General features: G+C 40.7%; 1 protein-coding gene across 2 annotated transcripts in view; it reads right to left on the minus strand.

The window, feature by feature from the left end:
* Positions 1–23,925, minus strand: part of LOC111539887 (microtubule-associated serine/threonine-protein kinase 4-like) — a 392,884-nt gene that overhangs the window by 227,452 nt on the left and 141,507 nt on the right. For both annotated transcript variants that reach the window (XM_023207890.2, XM_023207892.2), the window contains exon 2: positions 2,974–3,127. In XM_023207890.2, coding sequence (XP_023063658.1) covers positions 2,974–3,127 — 154 coding nt within the window. The remainder of the gene's footprint in view (positions 1–2,973; positions 3,128–23,925) is intronic.

Genomic DNA, 23,925 nt, shown 5'->3' on the forward strand with positions numbered 1-23,925 from the left:
TTTAGTGAACCTTATCAAGGATAATTGGTTGGCAAAACTGTCCAACTATAAACCAAAAATCTTTGTTTTAAGGAAAGTAGAATACTGCCAAAGAAAAGATCCTTGGATTAAAACAAAATAAAACCATGAGAAGGTGGTCAGTCATTAAGTAACAGATTAGATCGGGTATGGGCCTCTGATGGAAAAACCAGTATGGCTTATTTTAAGTTTAGCAACAGGGTATGTCCCAAGATGAGAACACACGTGATTATTTAGTTACCTAAAACTAGTGGAAAACACATTTTTTAAAGATCAGGGAAGATGCTGTCTTCTCTGTGCTCCAACACCTGACACTGGCCCGACATGAACACAGTGCCTCACACAAAGTAGCAAGCCAGTCGATCAGGGTACCAGACTCATTTCCATGAGTCCATGCCACCCGTCAACTCCAAATCCCCCCAAATTCAATTAGTTATGCACATAATACTAACAGCTGCCTGGGCTAGCTGCTTTGTATATATTATTTCATTAAATCTTCAGCTAAACTATATCGAGGAACAATTAAAAATTGTTTTTTTTTAATATTCTAATATAATTTTCAAGGAACTGTCTTCAAAAACAGGTTGATGTTCAGTGGATTTTTTTAAGCTCTTCTACGTACTATTAAACATTTTAAAAAATTATCTGACCAAAGATTTAGTTACCAAAAATAATTGTGTAGCAAACTAATTGTCTAAGGATAGACTTGCTAGAGCTGTTAAAATTATGACAAGAGAATCAAGTCCATCTATTTATTTTCAAAGCTAAAGGCCAAATTTCATGTTTGAGATCATATATCTGCATCAACAGCCACACCCATGCATTATTTTAAAGCTTTATGTAAACTGCTTTAGCAAAAGTGGATAGAACAATTACTGTCCCTCCTATCTGTCAAAAATAGTTGAATCAAGGTTAGTCAATTTCCTAAGTGCAATTAATAAATAAGGGGATGAGTCTTTTAACCTTTAAGATTTAATTTTCTTACCTATAAGAGTTAGAATAATCTTTGGGATCTCCTACTTTAAAAAGCAAATAGTCTGCATTTACCAAATGAAAGCAAAGAAAAATATCCTAACAAGCGTTAGAAGAGCATCAGTAAACTGAAGGGAAAAGATTTGCCTTAAACTGCAGCAATTTTTTTGATGAATTTCTCCCCCTTGCCCTGAGGTAGTTTGGCCCTTTGTTCCAGCAGAGTGGCACACTGGGTCAGATGTCCCAGACTCCACTAATCATGTGGCAGTAGCACTTCTGTTCTCAGAAATTTCATCTTCAAAAAGCCAAAATCCATAGTTCTCCAAGAAAAAAATGAGTAATTCAACTTATTTTCCAGGCCATTTTTAAACTGGAAGACAAGACCATCACATGGAAAGAAAACACTGTTTGGGGATTTTAAGAAACAAAGTTCCCTGAAAATATTTATATCTAGAGGAAAAAGTACTCTGATGAAATAACGGAAACCTAGCTTTCAGTAATATAGTTAATAACGTACAATTTTTAAGTAGTGAGTTACTTTTTAAAAGCTCGGTTTCAATTTAATTTGGCTATTTTACAGTAAAAAATAATTTGTGAGTTTTCTGGATTTGAAAATTTCTCAATTTTAACAATGACATTTAAAAAGGGGTGAAAGAATTGAACCAACACTTCACAAAATACAAATAATTGTCCAATAAGCCCATGAAAACGTGTTCTACATTATCCAGTCACCAAGGAAACATAAATGAAAACCACAATGTGATACATCCATATAACACTGAAAATGGCTAAAATTTTTAAAACTGGCAATACCACAGGTTAGCAAGAATGCACAGCAATTGGATCATTCATCCATATCAGGAATGTAAAATGGTACAATTTTAGAAAACCATTTGGCAGTTTCTTTTCTAATTTTATGTTTATTAACAAAGAATAATTTATACATATTCATGAGGTACTAGCGATGTTTCAATCATATAATGTATAGCGATCAGATCAGGGTAATTAGCATATCCATCATCTCAAACATTTATCATTTCTTTGTGTTGGGAACATTCAATATCCTCCCTCTAGCTATTTGAAATTATATATAATTGTTACCTACAGTTATCCTACAGTAGTATAGAACACTAGAATCTATTCTGACAAAGTTAAACATATGCTACTAATACACGCAGCAATATAGGTGAATCTTAAAAACATCACACTGAGCAAAAGAAGTCAGACACAAAGGAGTAGACACTCTGCTTCCTTTAATATAAACCCCTTGAGAAAGTACATCTAATCTATAATGACAGAGAAGATCGATGGCTGCCTAGGACCAAGGATTTGGCATTGAGGGTGGCAGTAGAGGGTTAGTTTGACGAGGAAGAGCATGGGAAACATTTTATATCCTGATCACGGCAGCAAACTGAGGTGTAAATTTGCAAAAATCCATCCAAATGGAAACTTAAAATTGGGGATACTGGCCCAGCGCGGTGGCTCACACCTGTAATCACCGCACTTTGGGAGGCCGAGGCAGGCAGATCACCAGGTCAAGAGATCAAGACCATCTTGGCCAACATGGTGAAACCTTGTCTCTACTAAAAATTAAAAATTAGCTGGGTATGGTGGCGTGTCCTGTAGTCCTAGCTACTCAGGAGGCTGAGGAAGGAGAATCGCTTGAACCTGGGAGGCGGAGGTTGCAGTGAGCCAAGATCACGCCATACCACCGCACTCCAGCCTAGCAATGGAGCGAGATTCTGTCTCAAAAAAAAAAAAAAAAATTGGGGATATTGTCATTGCATATAAATTATATTTCAGCAAAGTTTATTAATAAAATTTTCAATTTAACTGCTTTCTGGATTGGATAACATTTTTATGAAATGGTCTGCAGAGGCAGGCCCATTCTTAAGCAGGCTGATTACATGTGGAACTCTGGGGCCATGCAGGACCCTGTAAAGAAACACAATTCCTTCTCTCATCCAAGCCACCAGGACTCACCAGTCAGGGCTCCTCCCAGGCTCCCTCGCCTTAGCTGTCTTCCATCCTCACTCAGCTGTCTTTTATATTTCAGTGATTTTCCAGGGCCAGAAGCCACATCTGGGTTGCTGCATTTCCGAAACGGCATGGGTGGAGGGGATAATAGGTGGTCAAGCTGCAGAAAGAGGAAGAATGGCATCACTGGCTAGGGCATCAACACAGCCTAGAATGAAAGACCAGTCATTCACACTTTTTCTTCCTTTCTTTTCCTTCTCAAACCCCATTCGCCCAATCCTGTGTTCAATTTTGCTACCTTAGAGAATTCAGAATTTCATTGTCACATTTCCATCTGAAAGAGAGTCTGGCTTGCTACAAAATCTCAATAGCAGTGATTTTCAAACTGTGGGTCGCAGCATGTTAGTGGGTCATGAAATCAAGTTTGGTAGATTGTGACTGGTGTTTTTTAATGCAATAGAATAGAAATTATCAGCATCCAATGAACAAAGGGAAAGTATTGTTTCATGAAATCTTTTATTCAGTTATATGTGTATGTGTGTGTATCCTAGGTCACTATATAAAATATGTCTTTCTGTACATGGTCTCCCCCAAAACTGAAGATTGTCGCTCTATAGAGAAGCAATAGATCACTCTCTTTAGTTGCTTACAAAAGAAAATTCACATATTGCTCACAAATATATGTTGTACAGGAGAAAAATTTCTAAGCACCCTAGCCCTTAATGGAAATCAATACATCCCTACATCACTTTATAGCTTTTTAAAAGAAAACCTGTCACAAGAATCAGAGAAATCAAAGTCACTTCAAGAGACAGCATTCTACAAAAGAATCCCTTGTGTCACAACACTTATTTCAAGATCTGCCTGTTTTTATAAGAAAGCCTCTCATACTTAATGGAGCCATACCATCTAAAATGTTCACCTTCAAGTAAGTACATATGAATATGTGTCTAAGATAGTTGCAAAGGACAAAAATTTTCATGTACACCTACATAAATCCAGTTAGTTATTAAAGATCCCTCAAAAAAAGTACATAAAAAGGTTAACTTTGCAGAAATTTAAAAACAGAAAAGCCAAGTAACATTTAAAGCTGAGCAACTGAGCAAGACCCTGCCTCAAAAAACAAATAATAAAAAATAATTAAATAGAAATAAAATGAAAACTATTGCACAAAAGGAAATTTGATCCTGTTTATGAGCAACCCTTCCCAAGTTAGTTGAGATAGAACAGACCTCATCTGCTCAGCTACTAAGAGATTCCCCTAAGCATAACTGTATTAATTAGTAAGACCTAACACCTGGATTTCAAGCACTTCTCTCTAAGTACCATCTCACACTCATTGCTGGTCAGTATTTTAGTGAGAGGCCCTTGAAGAACTGGCAGCCCATCCACTCCAAGATCAAAGCCAGATCAGTAGGAAAAAGGGACTCCAGAGTGCACTTGGGAAAAAGGAAAAAAAGAAAAAAGAAAAAAAAACCCACACCCTTTCAAATGCAGAGCTGAACTTATCACAAGGTATTTGCCAAGGGCTGCTGTTCATTACATCAGTGTCCTATTTAGGAGGGCCTCCAAGGAGAAGTTTCCATATAGCCTCTAGAAAATGCAGAACCAAATCACTGAGTTCATCTAGAGTCAGATTATTAAAGAATGTGGAGGTTATTTTTGCCTCCTTTTCGGCTCAATTTTGTGCTCAATACCCCAATTATTTTTTCTGCCAATTTTTAAATGTCAAACTTTTCAGAAAAGCATTTGCAACTACAGAAAAGTTACAGGAACAGTAAACACCCATATTCTCAATGGTGAGTTGTTAACCTGTTGCCACACCGTTTTTGCTCTCTCTCCCTCTCTTCACACATGCACGGTGACTGTTGGTTGCAGGCAGTAGGATTCTTCACTGCCCCACCCCCCAAATACTTCAACATGCCTCTTCTAAGAACAAGAATATTCTCTTAAGTTCTCCTATCCTATATTCCAGGTAGTCTTATAAGGTGTCTCAAAGCTTCTGTGAACAAAGTAAAGTATAAATACTAGGAAAAATGTAACATTAAGATTGTATCAGGTAGGCTTAACATTAAAAAATTTACTTTTACATTACAAGACAAATTTGCAGCCACAAGGTGGCAATGTGCCATAGACATTGAACAAAATGTCCCATAATAGCTACTATTTAATAGTCCCAGTAAATGCACTAAGAATGGATGCCCACTCTGTGAAGCAATCAAGCAAGTTAGGGTCCATTCTACTTAGTTATTTTCTCTTAATTATGAGTGACAGCTGCATAAAATACAAATATTTCTCATGTAAGGTTCATCAGCATCTGCTACTTATTTTTCACCTGAAGTTAAATTTTTTCAGCTTGTAGAATTACAGTTAATTACTCTGGGGAAGACTGTTGTATCACAAATTCACAGAGGGCAGAAAAACAAGCAGAGGAAAGAAGATAATTCCTACATAGGAATTAGGTAATTTTCGTACATATTTCCAACAAAGCCATAAAAGACGTGAACAAATGTGGAAGAAAGAGAAGGAAATCAAGGAGAAAACAGAAAAAAAAACCTAATTCATCACATATCACACATATATAGACATGAGCTATTAGTCCACAAGCCAAGGTTTTTAATCAAAATCACAACCCCAAGAAGGGAGTATTATTTTAAATCTGGGAAAATTGAGGCAGTGAACTGTGAGGGCTGCAAATGTTTCAGGCACAGTATGAGCAGAAAACCTATAAAAGCACAGTGCAATGCTCCAAGATCCCATTTCCTCTTCACATCCAATCACACTCCCAACAGGGCTCTCTCTAAATAGATCATTTTTCCAAATTTGCTCTGTTGTCAGTGGCTTTACTATTCTTTCTATAATTAGTCAAAGCTTCTCAAAAATGGTCCACTGCAGCCTTGCAATTTATTTTTCATTTTTTGTACTGAATCAAATACTCATCATCCCTTTTAAAACACTTCATCACACCCTAGAGCTTATGGTAGACATCAAACATGCCAGTTTGGACTTTGTCCTTTAAATGATTCCATTTTAATGTTTTCCAGTGTTCCCAGACTCCCAAAGTCTTCATACTACAAGGAGTTGAACTAAAGACAAGGCTGTCTTGATACTTTCACTGATGTCCAAGGGCATCTAGGCCTGGGCATGATATCCTTGCTTCAAATACTTGTGGTTCCTCTCCCTAAGCAGGCTGTGTACTCCTGGAGGGCCAGGTCCTACTCTGTGGTCACCTACATGCTGCTGGCCACAAAGTATCCTGGATTCAAACAGCAACATGTCCTTACCTCATGCACCAATAGTAAATACTGATTTGTAGTGACTGGATTTGCTTAAAATTTCCTACGTTAGTTCTTACAACCTCCAACAAGAGCCATAGAAAAGCTGGAAGAGGTTCCTTTAATATTACTGAATGCAGAAGTCAGACAGGGGCACAGCATATCGCCTTCAAGTGAGGGATGTATACCCGCTCTTGCTAGCAGTTTATCACAGGAAACATTTAGCATCTTAAGGGACAAAAGGTGTATAACCAAGGTAAGTGTGATGCAGAATTGAAAGAAAGTTTCCAAAACTGTCAGTTCTGTAGAAATGCTGATTACCAGAATTTCATACCTATATTTTCTATATTTACTGCCCTCACCCATTATATGCTGTTTTACAAATTATCAGGCTGAGGAAAAAACAGATCCTCCACGATGACACTGTGGCTTGGCCATATCAATGAAGATGAATTAAAAGCAAACAGTTAACATTTAATAGCAATGTACTGTATTCTTGAAAACCACAGAGTAGATTTAAATGTTCTCACTCCCCAAAAATGATAAGCATGTGAGGTAATACATATGTTAATTAGCTTGATTTGGCCATTCCACAATACATACATATTTTAAGACATTACAATGCATATACATATGTAGAATTTTTCTTTTTCAATTAAAAGAATAAATTTAAAAAAGTAAAAATGAAGGCACATCATTTACAAGCCTTGATCTAATTTTGGTCAGTGTCTCTGCCATCACCATCACCATCATCTGCAAGTATGGACCACAGATTTCTTTATCTACGGCTATATGCCCTAGTAATACCATCCATCTGTAAAAGGCATTTTAGAACTGTCCACAAACACAGAACTTTCAGCCTCTTAAATGACAATTTTCTCCGACCTCATTTTCAGACACGTCTACTCCCAAGCACATGGGTTCTGTAATTCATAGTTTTTAAATATTAACAGTGGTCATATAAGCAGAAAGAGAAATTTCCAATTTCAGTAAATGGCAATTCTGTTTTCTCTAGTTACTCATGTCACAAAACCTTTCAGTTGTTCTTAACTTCCCTTTCACACTCCATATCCAACCAGTAAATCCTCCAGGCTCAGCTTCCAAAATACATCCAAGATACTTCACCATTTCTATGCCTACCACCCTTGTCCCTGCCACCCCCTTCTCTCTTGCAATAGCATCTCAAGAGGTCTCTGTGCTTCCATCCTCTCAGCACCACAGCAGTGACCCTTCTAAAACATGAACCCAGATGCTCCAATTCCACTGCTGGAGTCTTCCTCTCTAGTCCCAGCTCCTGCCACTCCACTTGATCCACCTTGGTCTCTTGCCAGACCTTGGATGCCCCAGGCATATTCCCACCCAGGACCTTACATTTATCATCTCCGCTACCTGCGACACATTCCAGATATTAGCTGTTGTGCCCCCTCTGTCCTCTGGGTCTCTATTCAAATGTCACTCTTCCTGGGATGCCCTCTGTAAATGCCTATGTAAAACAGCACGCTCAACCTTTATTCCTTGTTCTTATTTTTCTTCAGAGCATCTATCACCACATGACATATGAGGTCTTTGGTACTTGTTTCTTGCTGTTCTCCCCCTGCTAAAATTAAAGTTACATGAAATTATGCACTATGTTGTTTTGTCCACTGCTGGATCCCTAGAACACTGCAAACTACATAAAAAGCACCTGTGAATATTTGTGGAAAAAGCAAATGAATTGCAAATCTCTGATTCTTACTTTAAAATGTAACAGGAAAAAAATAGAAATATTTTTAATATAAAGGGCTTTAATTATTAAAAAAATAGAATAAAATTATATTAAATGTTATTCAAGGTGACATACTGGAAACTAAAGTGAATCTCTAGTATTTTGACAAACTGAACACTTCATGCATGGAAACGACTCTTAAGTTATGGCAAACCACATCATTTGAAAGAATCTGTTCCATATACCAAATTAATGTGCTAATTTTTGAACACGGCTAACTCCAAAGGTAATTCCTAAATAACTACTCAACTTTTTAACTGTATCCCTGCTAGCATATATATTTGTCCAAATCATTCCAACCTTTTCCTACTCCACTCCTCTTTTCTATAAGCCTGCACTCATCCCCAAGATGTAGCACATGCATTTTAAAGACTCATCCAGAATGCATGTGCCCTAAGGCCAAAGTTCATTAGTTCAAAGGGAGCACCACTGTCATCTGCATACATAATAAGAGGCTCACCAGTAAAGTCCTTTTTATGCTTAGACAAAGAGAATGAGACTGATTAGTAACATAGATTATGAAGACATTGTTCAGTTATTGTTTCTTGATATTAAATATCTTAAGAAACCAAAGATATGAAAATAGATTATTATAAAACTGCAGAGACTATGCTTGTAATCCTAATTAACTGCTCTCTCTCATCTCTGCCACCCAATAAAGAATCAAATTGGCAACCTGAAATGACTTTATTTCAAAATTGGATTTCATTTACTTTCAAACCAAAGCCTATAATCAATATTTTAAAATTTGATAGAACAGGCTTCTACAGTTAAAACACTCATTATTGGTTTCATACTAATTCCACAGTGGTTAGGAGCCCAGATGAGAGCCAACACTTACTATCCTAATTAAGATATTTAACTATTTCCGCACCGGTTTCCTCAACCACAAGATGTTAATAACAATCAGTATCTATCTCCTGGGGTGGCAGTAAGGATGAAGACAGTACATATATGTAAAGCACCTAAGACAGTCCTTGGCACAAAGGAAGTGCACCATGAATGTCAGCTATGGTTATTAATATCATTGTCCTGTACTAAGTCACTTGGTTGTCTAGGCAAACATCTCTGTGAGTGTACATCATCATCAATGGTTCACAAGGAAATTAGATTCTTTACAAGTGTATCAAGGTTTTGGTTTGGGTTTTGTTTTTATGGCTCAAGTGAGAATTTGATTTAAACTGCATTTACATTATTTCAGGCTGTAAAACTCATACCTGTATTCCAGAGCACAGAATTCTAGGGCATGATCACCTATGCTATGGGCATCTACAGCTATGTTTTTGGCATGAAGCGGAGCAGTACAGTGGTGAGGGACCTAGCCCCAGTGGGAATTGCCAGGAACAGAATCCCAATGCCATGTCCTGGACAAGCTACCTCTCTCTGAGACCGGACCTCAGAGATGCAGTGAGGATGCAGAGAGATGACGCATGAAAAGAGCTGGCACACAGACACACTCAGTAACAAGTGATACTGATAAATGTCACTATCACCCTAGGCTCAGCTCATGTCTCCCTCCCCTTCCCCTGGCCTGATGTCTGCTACAACCTGCAGCTCTATTTAACGGGCCCTCCTGAGTGACACCTCTCAGGCACTCTTATCTCTGTTCTATACCACTCAAAGAATAGAAAAACATTTATTATTCTCCGCAGTGCCTGAAGAATATGCAAGGCCCCTTCCCTAGCATCTTAAAAACTATAGATTGATTTAGACCAACAAGACCTCTACAGTCCTAGACCACACCATCCTGGGACCTATTAATTGATTTTGCTGACATTCATATTGGATTATACCACCCAGAATGCATTCTTCCATTTAATGATACTATAAGAAATGGTCCCAGTCAGGCATGGTGGCTTACACCTATAATCCCAGAACTTTGGGAGGCCGAGTTAGGTGGATCACGAGGTCAAGAGATCGAGACCATCTTGGCCAACATGGTGAAATCCCCATCTCTACTAAAAACAACAAAAATTAGCTGGGTGTGGTGGCACATGCCTGTAGTCCCAGCTAATTGGGAGGCTGAGGCAGGAGAACTGCTTGAACTCGAGAGGCAGAGGTCGCAGTGAGCCGAGGTCGCACCACTGCACTCCAGCCTGGCGACACAGTGAGATGTCGTCTAAGAATAAGAAAAGGAAGAACAGGAAGAGAAGGAAAGGAGGGAGGGAGGGAGGGGTCCTATAAATACTGCCTCTCTGTTCTTATAAACAAGTAAAGAAGGGCCTATATTGCATAGCATCCTTCCTTGTGAAGACTCATCTCTTTTTATAGACATTTATTAAGTAGCCGTATGTCAGGTATTGCTCTGGGCACAGCAGTTGGCAAAAGGGCAAAGAATGAAACAGACAAAAATCCCTACCCACTGGGAGCTTCACTGGAGTTGGGGAGAGGAACATCTGGAGAAAATCCTTTTGGTTCTTTGCATTAAGATTCTTTTTATCCTGGGAACCCCATGACCCACATACCTTCTATGTTTCTCTACTTCAGTCCCTAGAAATCCCCTGGCAAAGCCCACACCCCATCGCCAACAAGCATAGCATGTCCTATGTCCAATCGAGACTTCACAGGTCCATGTGCTGTGCTAACTTTGGTCCAGATTTCACCTCATCCTCTAAACCAGCAGTTCTGAACTCACAGTGATTTTCCCTCCACCCCCTCACCCTTCAGAATACATGGGGCAGTATCTGAACCCATTTTTGGTTGTCACAACTTGGGATCGCTACAGGCCAGGGAGGTTAACTAAATTTCCTGCAATGCACAGGGCAGCTTCCCACAACAAAGAATTATCCAGCTGAAAGCATCAGCAATGCCATTGTTGAGAACCCTTGCCTTACACTCGCTTTCCTTTTTGTCTCTCTTCACCTGTTTCTGAATGCATCACCTTGCTCAGTTATGTGTGGTTGTAGGTCATCCTAAAGCCTTCTGAGAACAGGAAGGGGGACAGAGGAAGAGCACAGATAGAATCTTAGCAAAAATTGTTCATGTCACCAAAGATTTGGTAAGCAAATAATCTGCTGAGCAACATCAATTTATCCAAACTATTTAACTGTTCACTGCAATTCACTTTCTCAAAGAATGTCCATATTTTTAAAGAATGCATCAATAGAATGTGTTTAAACTGGAAGATGTACTAGATACCAATATCGTTTTCCATTTTTGGTTTTATAATTAATTCTCTGAATCACAAACTTCAATAGAAATATAAAAAGTGTTTCAGAAGCATCCCCAAATACAGTATTAGATCAAACTACAGTGGCATTCACATAAACAGGGCTGTATCACTAGTTTCATTTCTTAAGAGAATTCATTTTCTTTGTTCCCTTCCAAGAGAAATATGTAAATTAGCACTTTGATATTGCTATCTCACGACTGTCTGTCAACTCAACTTCAAGAAAGTCGATGCCTTTTCTCTACACACACATACACACACACCCACACACACACAATGAGCATGCACACATCCACCAACAGCAAGACAATTTCATCAGAGCCCCAAGGACAGAGCACCACACTGTAGGCATTTAATTGCAACTGACTGTGATTAAGCAATAAATTCAACAGTCTAAAGATGTAAAAATAAATAAATAAATAAAGCTAGTATCATTTTATAGTTTTTTTAAAACATGGCACACTTTGTGCATACTTTTCAAATTATGAATCATTTCTCAAAGTTTACTTTAGGAACAACGACACTGGGAGAACATGGAAAATACTAATTTGACTTTGTATATACATCACCTGTTTTCCTGTCACTTTAATATTCTAGATGTTCCCTTGACCTTTATTTAGGTGTTTGATCTATGCCTGAAGTTGTTTACCTATCTGAAGTCATTAAATTGCCCTGATACCATCATGTCCCCATCAGTAACATAACTGAAGAGTCTGACCATGCGTAACAAGCAGAAACAGAATACACTGCTCACCAGTCATCTTCCTTCCATTTAGAGTCAGAGGGGAATATTCCCACACGATGCCACAAAACCTGACGTCATGTGCCTGCTTCCAAAGCTTTGGCAGAGAAAGCGGACTCCCTACTAGGCAGTATTATTCCCATTTGGCCAAAGAGTAAATGGATTCAGAAAGATGAATCCTTCACAGCTCTCAGCTCATTAGGAGGTACTACGAGAAATCAAGCCCAAGATGCCCAACTACAAAGCCCACATTTCTTCCTCTGTTCCAGACTGTGTTCCACAGAAAAGCTCACTGCGGCAAGGTGCCCAGAGCCTTGGAAAGTCAACCTTAACCTCCTCTTACATCCCCAGTCTGAGAAGACTCCACAAAAACAGGATTCTTAGAACCTGATGTCAACCAATCCAAAAGATCCAGTTCAATCCTAATTGGCTGGCTACACAAGTAGTTTCTAGGGTTTCTATTGCGGCAATTTTTAAGTGAGAATTACAGAATCACAAAACATTAAGCAGTGGAAAGGACCTAAAAACCATCTGTAGTCGAATTTCCTGGTTTTACTGGAAGATGGAGGCCCAGAGAAGTCAAATGAACTGCCCAGATTTAGAAAGATGACTGGTGCACGAACGCAGACCAGAACCCAAATTTCTACACCCACGATCTACTGCCTATGCGCTGTGCTTCCTGCAGTCCCACAGTATTCATCACTCTGTTACAATGAAGTATATGATTTCCTCTGGTTTTCTATTCCTACACACTCTATCAACCCAGAATTGTTTTTTTAAAAAATTGTTTACCCAAATGTCTACTATGGACTAGACACTGTGCTAAGGGTTAAAGCTAGAAAACAGAAAAGACACAGTCATCTTCCTTGGGACACTTCCATCCAAGTCCACAGACACAAAACCACAACCACTACAACATGGCAAATGTCAGGACAGAGTCAGGTACAAGCAATTCTACAGCTTTGAGCAGAGCTATGGTCCAGCACCTAATAAATTATTTTCCTTACCTTGTTTGCTGGGCAATGCTGGTATTGCTTAATGCCTCCAATTGCATCTACTCATATAGGTTACAGTCTTCCAGGTACCCAGAAGCCAGTCCAGGAAGGAGCACAGAGCAGTACGGAGCTGTATATTGACCATTAATCAATGATCGATTAATTGATAATTAGCAGTATCTAAACACACACTATAATAATTTTCCTTCTGATTGGGGGCTTTTCAAATCCATCCACCATGTTCTAAGAGGTAAGAGAGAAACAGCAGTCTCTCCCACCCCATGGTCACAACAGATCATAATATGGGCCTTTAAGATCCTAAACATCTACCCTTCTTTAGGCAGCACCTGCTTCCTATGGACCAGATGCTGAAGGCGTCGTGCAACTCATCACATTCCACCACCCGAAAGGGTCAGAAAACAATGGTGAGGAGGAAGGCAGTGGTTTGAGGCAAGCCCACAGTTGGAACTTCATCCAGCCACTTATCAGCCATATAAATTTAAGGTGAACAAGTTTTAATTTCATCTATAAAATAAAGATAACTATATCCTCCTCACAGGATCTCAGTCAATTAATGATCAATATGCAGCTGGGATCATACCTGACACTAAAAAGGCTCTCAACTGTTTATTCTCTTCCCCTTCCCTACCCTTTCTTAGCCTAGTACATTTTTTCAGAACTATAAAGGAAAACAATCAATTGTTGACCTTCTGTTCGATAACATGCATTGAAGCCAAAAATAAACTTTATCCAAGTTTCTGGAAAAAGCTTTACAATAAACTCTTTGATATTGCTTGAGTCTGTATCCCTACCCAAATCTCATGTTGAATTGTAATCCCCAATGTTGGAGGAGGAGCCTAGTGGGAGGTGATTGGATCATGGGGATGGACCCTTCATGAATGGGTTAGCGCCATTCTCTAGGTGCTGTTCTGGTGATAGTGAGTGAGTTACCCTGAGATCTGGTTGTTTGAAAGTATATAGCACCCCTTGGTCCTGTTCCTGCCATGTAAGACGTGCATTGCTTTCCCTTCACCTTCCATCAAGATTGTAAGTTTCCTGAGGCCTCACCAGAAGCAGAAGCTGCCATGTTTCCTGTACGGTCTGCAGAACCATGAGCCAATGAAACCTCTTTTCCTTATAAAGTACTCACTCAGGTATTTCTTTATAGCAGTGCAAGAACTAATACATACTTCTTATAAAATAATGTTTAAGTTCTTTAATTGGACAAATGCTAAATATTAATATTCATTTCATGACTTCATATTAAGAGGAAAAACGAGCTGTTTGAGGAACTCTACAGTGGATAGCTCTGACCCAGGAGGCAAAATAAACGTTCTTAAGAAAAGCATTCTTAAGAAACATGAGTTGCGAATTCTCAGCAGCTCAGGGGCCCCACGTGGTTAAAATGGAAATCATTCAGAAAGACAACCACTGAGCAACTGGCAAATGGTAAGAGGGTGAAATGGCTCTGGGGGATGGAGGGGCACTGGGCCATCTGAACTATCTTGTCAGCTTTATTTCTTCTTAAAGCGAAAAAATAACCAGAAAACGTGAAGGGAATGGTGAAGAAAGAGAAGCAAATGACTAAGGGATAAAGAAGAGACAGAGGAAGAGGAAAAGAGAAGAGGCCAAATAAGAGATATTCAAAACACGCAATGCCCTGCTTAGCTCCCGAGTTCCCCAGAGCTGTGTCCTCTCCCCCTTCTACTCGAAGATGTGTCCCACTGTAGAACCAAAGACCAATCATCTCTCTTAGCCAAAATGATACATAATATGCAATTTTAATAAATATTTATTAATAAATAATTATAAGTATAATCCACAAGAACAAATTTTAAAATTCCAAGACCTTAAAACAGCAGCCCCCCTGGCTCAGCACAGATCCGTCTTACCCCTCAATTCTATCTGACTGGGTTTCTGCCCTGCTATTCTCCTTGTTTTCCTGGGCTGAGTCTCTGCCTCTCCATTACTAGTCTCCCTGCCCTGTGTCCCCAGAACTCCAGGTCTGGGAGCCACCTTGTGCCCAGCATCCTGCATTGACTGACTCCTGCCTCTGAAATGCAGCCTGTGGAAGCCTGGACTCTGACCCAGTGCCAGACCTGTGCTGCCAGCCTGCCCAAAACACTTCCAAATGCCCGCCCCACCTCTGTAGGAGGCACACAGGAACTTAGGGCTTGCTTTAAAACTTTGGGTAATGGCACTGACACCCCAGCTTCTCTCTTCCCAGGTCATGCCATCCCAGGGCTGAATCCCAAGGCAACCTTCCCCACTGGATTCCCAGTCCCCAAGAGACAGGCCAGGTCTAACCTGCCAACCTCCCAAGGGAACATGAACTAGAGAAAAGGGGGAAGGATAAAATGACAGAAGCACATACATGAGGAGGAAGAGGGGACGTGGGAAATGCAATGAGAAAAACAGAAGAAAAAGAAGAAAGGGCCGTGAACAAGAAGAAAGTAGGAGTTGGATCAGAGAACAAGGGCTACTCTATCATATGAGTGATTAGAGAAGGCTGCTCTGAAGAGGCGGCATTCGAACAAAGACCCAAAGGAAGGAAGCAGGTGAGCCGCGCAGGGAGTGGAAGCTTCCAGGCCAGGAAATTGGCAAATGTCAAGGCCCTGAAGTTAGAATTCCAAGTGCAAGCTACTATTCACAATTAATAGATTGACAGATTCCCTAGAAAACAAATCTACTTGAACTTTTCTTCCTATTCTACTATTCACCCCGATTATGAGCATGTGAGCCACCTGATTACACTGTACTCTGAATTATGATTAGCTGACCAACCATTCCTCAAACCTCCTCCATGTATTTGTTCTTGATGACAATCTGGCTCCAAACAGGCCTGAACCCTCTGCCTGCCAGAAGAAACCTCTCCTGTAGGTTACAAGAGCACAAAGTTACTCAAGACGTTCCCACGTTCACATGCAATCAGGAAAGGAAAAGATTTCACCTTTGGGTACCGGTTCACAACTCCACTAAAAGAAGTATTCAGTCGGGTGCGGTGCTCACGCCTGTAATCCCAGCACTTTAGGAGGCCGAGGCAGGCGGATCACGAGGTCAGATCAAGACCACCGTGAAACCCCGTCTAAAAAATACAAAAAATTAGTGGGGCGCGGTAGCGGGCGCCTGTAGTCCCAGCTACTCAGGAGGTGGAGGCAGAAGGATGGCGTGAACCTGGGAGGTGGAGCTTGCAATGAGCTAAGATCGCGCCCCTGCACTCCAGCTTGGGTGACAGAGCGAGATTCCATCTCAAAAAAAAACCAAAATGAATAAAAAATAAAAACCAAGAAGTATTCAACAGAAGCCACAGTGTAGTAAAAACAGAAAATAATTTATTGTCAAGAGTCCCTTGAGTCTTCCAGGCAGCCCCCAAGGATTGGGTGGGGTTGCCTAAATAAGGCCAGGGCAGCGGCTGGAGCAGCACTCAGGCGCTTTGAGAGTTGTATCACACTGCTTTTTGTTTTTTTAACCATATCTATAAACAAATGTATTCTAAAATTATTAATAAAATTACAACCAATCTTAGCCAATAAGAGTAGCAATTCTGTTTCCTTTCCCCCTAAAGGGCAAAAACAAAATACACCAATACACAAGAACCCCAGGGAACAACTTAATGAGCTGGAGTGCCAACCAGCCGCTGCCTCGGGAAGCGTGAACACACTGGCATCTGAAGAACTCTGAAAATAGACTCGGGCACATGAACCGCGAGAGCAACTGTACGGTCAGCGTCTGACCCAGCTCCTTCTCCCACACTCCAAGTGTCTATTTTCCCATTCCTGCCTGCACCTCGCTGGTAGACCAGCTCTGCAATGAAGGCGTGTGGATCGAAAGACTGGAAACGAGAGACAAGCTAAGGGGAAGCTTCTAAGTGCAAGCTTGAAATTTGCTTGAGAACACAGCACTCCGCTCTGGGGGTATGGATGCTCATCCTTTCAATAAATCTAGGGCTCTAGTATATAACAACCTGAACTTACAGCAGATCAACTTGATTTCCTCTCCTTATACAGAGATTTTAAGCAGTGAATTCTCTGCCATGTAAGTGTTTAAAAATTAACAAAAATCATTTCAAAAGAAATGAAAGAACAGCTCTGATTTAGGAGGACTTACCCGTCTGACTGGCCTGGCTGGTGAAGCACACCGATCTCCTGACCATGACTACCATCACAGCTGCCAGAAACCAGGCCACCTTGCCACCAGGGCTATGGGGTTCTTTTTCCTCCAATCCCACATATTTCTCTAAAGGTTACAGTCACCTTTAGAGTCCAATGTTGAGAGGTCCTATTCCCACCAAGCTCAAGCCAATATATCCACTAAAGGTACATTCCTGACCTTCACTGTTATTGACATTCCAGGGATTGGCAAACACAGCCTGTGTGCCAAATAAAATTTTATTGGACGACAGCCACACTCATTCATTTATGTCGTGTCTACATGCTGCCTACTATAGCAGAGTCGAGCAGCTGCCGCAGAGACCATGTAGCCCACAAAGCCTAAAATATTTACTATCTGGCCCTTTATAGAACACGTTTGTGGGTGCCTGATTTATATAAATTCACTGAACATCTACTATGTGCCAAGTGTGGTCTGGCCACTGTGCAGATAGCAGTGACCAGAACGAAGTTCCTTTCTTCAGGTGGTAATAAGGGCTGTGAAGAAGAAAGCAGGAGATGCGACAGAGAACGAGGGTTAGTCTATCATATTAGTGACCAGAGAAGACCACTCTGAAGAGAGGGGCATTTGAACAAAGACCCAAAGGAAGGAAGGCGTGAGCTGCACAGGGAGTGGAAGCTTCCAGGCCAAAAAAATGGCAAGTATCAAGGCCCTGAAGTCAGAGTGTGCATTCAGTGTGTTTGAGAAAAAGCAAGCAAGCTGGGTGAGCAATGTCCCCTTTCTCCATGGTCACAATCTAGCAGCCCTCTCCCACACAGGCCAGGCACCATCTTAAGTGTTTTCAGAATATTACCACATTTGATCTTTAAAACAACCCTCTGATGTGGTATTATTATCACCCCCATTTCAAAGATAAGGAAACTGAGGTTTTCGAAGCTTACTTTGACTTGCCCAGGGTATCAGAGACCCACAGTTAGCTGTCAAACACAAGCTGTTCCCAAACTGCTTCCCATTCCATATTCCCGCAGGCAGCACCAGCACTGTCACCCAGCCACAGACCAACAGCTTGAGCAACGACTGTACCTGATCCAAGTTGCACAGGTGGAAGAGGCTCCGCTGGGCCTGCTTCCTTTTCCACTCTGCTTTTTTGAATCATGTTCTCACTGAATTTCTCTACTTCCTCCAACTCCACATTTATGTAAGCCTCCTAAGATCACCTCCAAAACAAACAGCCCAGCTATGGAAGACTGATGGATGGGAGAGAAGAAAGGAGAAACAGAATGAACATTTGCAGGCCTTCTGTGAGCCAAGCACAGATGTAACAAGCACTCCGTGGACCTTCTTTCTGGGAGATGACAGTTAATGAGAATATTAAGGTAGAAAAATACAGCATTTTCCATGTGGACCTGTGCATTCCACAAGCAGGAATTGCTTGAGGAGCCTCCACAGCAAACATAATTTAAATTTAAGAGACAGCACGTTTTCACTGTGTTCCTCAAGATCAATCATCAGCCAGTGTTCTGAGCCAAGACATACAGCAACTTCCTAATCTTTCCTGCCTCACAACATGTTCTCTGCTGCCTTCCACCAGCTTCCTCTGTCTCTTTTAAGAGTTTACATCAGCCTCTAATGCTTTCCTCAAGTGAAGAGATGGCCTTTTGACTTTATTTAGGGTTTCAACTTTATAGAGGGCACAACTGAGGAGTCCTGCAGCAGCCACCCACCCATATCCACACTCAGTTCCTCCCACAGGCCTAGCAGCCCTCAGGCAGTTATGCCTCTTGGTGACTTCTCACTACCTCCCAACATTCCCAAGACAAGGATATGGATTAATTCCCCAGTACAGCCCTAAACATAATACTACTAAGAAACCTAAAAATCATTCACGACAAACTTCAACAGCAGCATGTCTTGGAGACGAAGTATTCCTCAATAAATGTCACCTACAAAAAGCAGGATGAAAAGAAAAAAAAAGAATGATGGAAAATAATATCCTGCTTGGCAGGAAAAAAAAAATGTTCAAAAAATGCTTAGCTGATTCTTCTGTTTTAGCATTTGCCATGGGAAAACATAATCCCATTCTTCCTTCATAGGTCGCTGCCTGCTCTGAATCCCGATGTCTTATGTGCGGCCCCCAACACTGAGCAAAAGGCTTGACATACTTAACACCTGGCATACGTGTCATAGGAATAAACATCTACTTATACTTCACGTTATTAGATGACAACTACCCCAGGGCTTTAAGAGATGTGCTGTTGAGGCAGAGTGAAGAGATGACTGAAATAAAGTCAAAATGCCTCTATATATGTGAAAAGAGAGGAGGGCTGGCTATTTCTTTTTTTTTTGAGACGGAGTCTCGCTCTGTCACCCAGGCTGGAGTGCTGTGGCCGATCTCAGCTCACTGCAAGCTCCGCCTCCCAGGTTTACGCCATTCTCCTGCCTCAGCCTCCCGAGTAGCTGGGACTACAGGTGCCTGGTTAATTTTTTGCATTTTTTTAGTAGAGACGGGGTTTCACCGTGTTAGCCAGGATGGTCTCGATCTCCTGACCTCGTGATCCGCCCGTCTTGGCCTCCCAAAGTGCTGGGATTACAGGCTTAAGCCACCGCGCCCGGCCAGGGCTGGCTATTTCTAAATATTCCTTGGAGCAGGGTCAAGAAGGGCCCCAGTCATTCTCTACCATCTATTTCTACCCCTTTGTGATTAAGGCAAACCAGTGCTACTCATCTCCTCTTTTTCTCCCGAGAATTCCTGCCCCAGGAAATACAGAGGTCAAGGAAACTAAGCAAGAAGGACTGCTGCCCCCACAGCCCAAGAAAGATGAGACTAAACAACTCGATGTCCTCTGAAGAAGGAAGCATAACATAATTTTACACTTTATGTTACATAAATGATATTTCACTAAAAATGAGAACTATGTGCCATTTCCCCATTTTCACAATGAATGAGAATATAGGAAAAAGCAGGAAATTCAACTATAAAAATTACTTTTGAAAACTTAGGAATGACTGTTACATAAATCACACAAATGCATTTAAGTGACGGCCCTTTTTGCTTGATAATAAAGCAGTCTTCATCACGGTAGCTAATTAAGAAAAAAAAAAAAGATCTATAGGAAAATGGCAATGGCAATGCAGGTATCAATAATTTAAGACTTCAATAACTGCTCTAAAAAAGGGAAGTAATCGACCAAAAACCTTCTAAGGTTTCTTACAATTCAGTCTTACATAGTCACAATATCTCATAACAAAAATTTAAACAACAATGGTACTTAAGTTAGAAATAAAATGTCAAAGAAGAAGAAAGGGATTTATGAACAGCCTAAAAGTATGGTGTGGTTCACAGCACAAAAGGTCTGGCAGTAGCTGAGTATTCAGCACAATCAAGATCTGAGAAAGCAGACCTGCATCGGAGCATTTTCAGTCGGGAGGAGGGCATCGTGACCATCTATGGCTGGCCTTCATTAAACATGTTTGGAACACAGAACCCATTCTGCACCTGCTCCTGCTATGTTCTCCTCTGCCGTACCTAGCATCTAACACACTGCACATTGTACTTGTTGGCTTATTGTCTCCCTCTGCCGTTAGAACATAAGCTTCATGAAGGCAGGGTCTGTTTTGCTCCCTGATGAATCCCCAGAGGCTAGAAGAGGGGCCTGGCACATAGCAGGTATGAAAGCCAATAGGGCCAAGGCCAAGTAGACTCTTTTGTGCTCTCCACCTTCTGGGCATACAATAATATTGTACTATCTGGCCCCTTGTGGTTGGACAGGGCCAGGTGACAAAATCTGACCAGTGAGTGTAAGAAAAGGCAGGGTGTGTCCTGTCCAGGCTAAAGCACTAAATTGTGGGTGTGAGATTCTCCAGAACACCCTTACCTAGCTCTGCTTCAGTGACTGCTTGCTCCAAATGGGGGCTGCTCTGTCAGTCTATCCCAGAGTGAGGACCCTGCCAGGTAGAGCCTCAGTCAACACACAATGGATATAAAGCATGAGTATACCCCTTTGTGCTTTATGTCATTGAGGGTCAAGGGTTGTCATCACCCTTCCCAACTGATAGGGTAGGTGTTCAGTAAAAATCTGTGGTTGAATTTGTCAGCTCTCCTTGCAGAGCTCATACAGCATAATGAGTTCTGAGGGGACCTATTTGCCCACAATGCACCCCATTCTAATTTAGAATAACTCACATGTCCTTCCTGGTACTAAGTCAAAAACTATGTTCTTGAAGAATACAAATGGCAGGTCAGGGTACAGGTGGGACTTTTTGGTTTTTTCTTTCCTAATCAGCCTCATTCTCTTCTTTTCATATCTTCCTCAAGCGGTCCTAAGGAATTCTCTGATTGATCCAAGTCAAGAGAGTGACTTGGAAATTATGCTATAAGGAGGGATCAATATTAGCAAAAGAGAGGCTTGTCTTGTAGAGGTATCACTCAGAAACCTCTAATGAGCCTAAAGCTCCTTCCATAAAAGCACAGGACCTCAAAGGATGAAGCAGCCTCTTCAGTATGTACCCTAGACACAGAAAGAATCCAGAAGTAGAAGACAGAAGGGATCAAAGTACACAGAGAGATACAAGGTCAAAGATGGACTCTGAGCTGCCCAGGCACGGTAATCTTATAATAGGCAGACAAATTCCTCTGTACTCCTCTTTTCAAGAGGTAGTACCCTCCCCTTGAGTGCAGGCTCTACTTAGTGACTTACTTTTGAAAAACAAAACACAACATAAATACTGGTGTGTAATTTCTGAGGCTCGACTGTAAGAGGTATTGTGGCTTCCTCTTTGCATTTTCTTTTATTCATAAGGACAACACAAGGACACTCAGCAGCCCAATGGACAGGTCTACATGGTGAGGAACTGAGGCTTCCTAACAACAGCCCACACCAATGTGCCAGCAACATAAAGGAACTGTCTTGGAAGTGGATCCTCCAGCCCCAGTCAAACCATCAGAGGACTGTAGTCCTGGCTGCACCTTCCTGAATTACCCAGAGCCACCCAACCAGCTAAGCTACTCCTGAATTCCTAACTCAAAAAACTGGGATAAACTTTTTTTAAGCTACTCAATGTGGGGGATAATTTCTTACACAGGAAAAGGTAACTGCTATATTAAGTGTCCTCTAGCTGGAGTATGTGCATGTGTTATACAAATGATGTGTTCATAGTGACTTCACAGAATGTACTATACACCAGCCCACATGACTCGGATATAACTGAGGGGATGCAAAAACATGTTCAACCAAGTATAGCATTCTCTAGTTCCTAACCCTAGGTTTTCCTATTCATCATATGTAAGTGTACAAGAGTAGTACCCTTCATTGCTGCCTTGATCTTTTGAAAACAGCCTTCCATCTACCACCTGTGAAAAAGTTTCATCTCTGTACATCATACCATCTCTAGGCTTCACATTTCATGACTCAAACTCTTGAAGAACTGCAAAAGAGCAAAGACAAGAATAGACCACTGTTAACAGTACCTGAATGCAGGACTGCAGAAAAACTACTTTAATCCTTATGTCCTCATACTCTACCTTTGTCTAAAAAAAAAAGACTTAAAGAACTTAGTAAAATAGCCCTAGTAGGAATCACTTTCCGTGACACTGACCCATTGCCATCTTCAGTAGCTGAATCATTGTTGCTACCTTTCTTCCCTGCCCAAGAACTTGCATTTCATTCTCTAGGTAATTTGCTGTTTTATTAAATAGTAATTCAGTGACTGACCCAGAGCGAACCTACAGCTCCAGTTGTGTGTGTGTGTCAGCAGGCTAAGAGGCATATATAAGGCAAGGCATACACATACAAGCACCAAAAAAAAAAAAAAAATTCCCTCACGTACATGGTTGCCAAAGTATTCTCCATCTCCTGGCATTCTGCATCTTTTGCCTCTTTCTTAGTTGGAGTGTAAGTGGTAGCAGGGAGACGATCATTAAGCAGCCCAAGGTTTGGTTTAACTTCTGTGACAATGTTTATGAATAAGGATGGAAAGGAAGGATGAACGGTATGCGGGTAATGGTATGCGGGTAAGGTTAACAAACAAGGTGGTGCTAGGGTCTGCCATCGAGGCAGCTTTGAAACAGGATATCTGAAAACAAGTGATAGAAATGGGAAAGATAACTTCTCCAGATCCCCCAAATCCCACAGCTATTTGCTCTAAGATTAAATGTTCCATATCACCCTATCTTACAGCAATAATGGAAACCTAACATCAGAAGCATGAAACAATAAAGGTCTTCATAGATTCCTTCTGCTTAAAAAGAAAGGCAGTGTGCCACCTGTGAAAGAAACAGTTTCCAATTCCGTTCCAAAAGCATTTCTTGAGTAATTCCTCTGTGTTATGACATCACACTACGAATGGGGGTGGGGGTACAGTGATAAACATAGATGCTACAATCAAGAATCTCTCAACCTAACAAGTGACTTTTAACCTTTAGGAGTCGCAGATCCCTTTGTAAATCCTATACTTCTCTCCAAATAAACATATATACAGATAAAAACAAAATTTTGCTAACAAATTCGGGTTATCCATAAATTGTCAAAGTGCATGGATCCTAGGATAAGTATATCTTGCTCTACCAGGAGAAAAAAATACAAGATTTTATTTAATAAGCAAGTATCATATAATATGTAACATTAGATATTAGCCTAGCCTCTCTTCCAAGTAGCTGAAAACACCACCTTCCATCTCATTGTATACCAAATATCACAGAGGACAAAATATGTATGTTCATGTAAAAGTAACATATAAAATTAACATTTACTAATATTTCTGGCATCACTTTTTACAAGCAATAGTAATTGAACTAAAATGAAATCTGCATGAAACCTAAATTTGTGAGATCTACATTTTTAACCTCATCCTTATACCAAGTATAATTATTTTGTAAGATTAATTCTGAATATAAAACATTTTCT

This window comes from Piliocolobus tephrosceles, chromosome 4 (assembly GCF_002776525.5).
Source record: "Piliocolobus tephrosceles isolate RC106 chromosome 4, ASM277652v3, whole genome shotgun sequence".
Classification (NCBI taxonomy): domain Eukaryota; kingdom Metazoa; phylum Chordata; class Mammalia; order Primates; family Cercopithecidae; genus Piliocolobus; species Piliocolobus tephrosceles.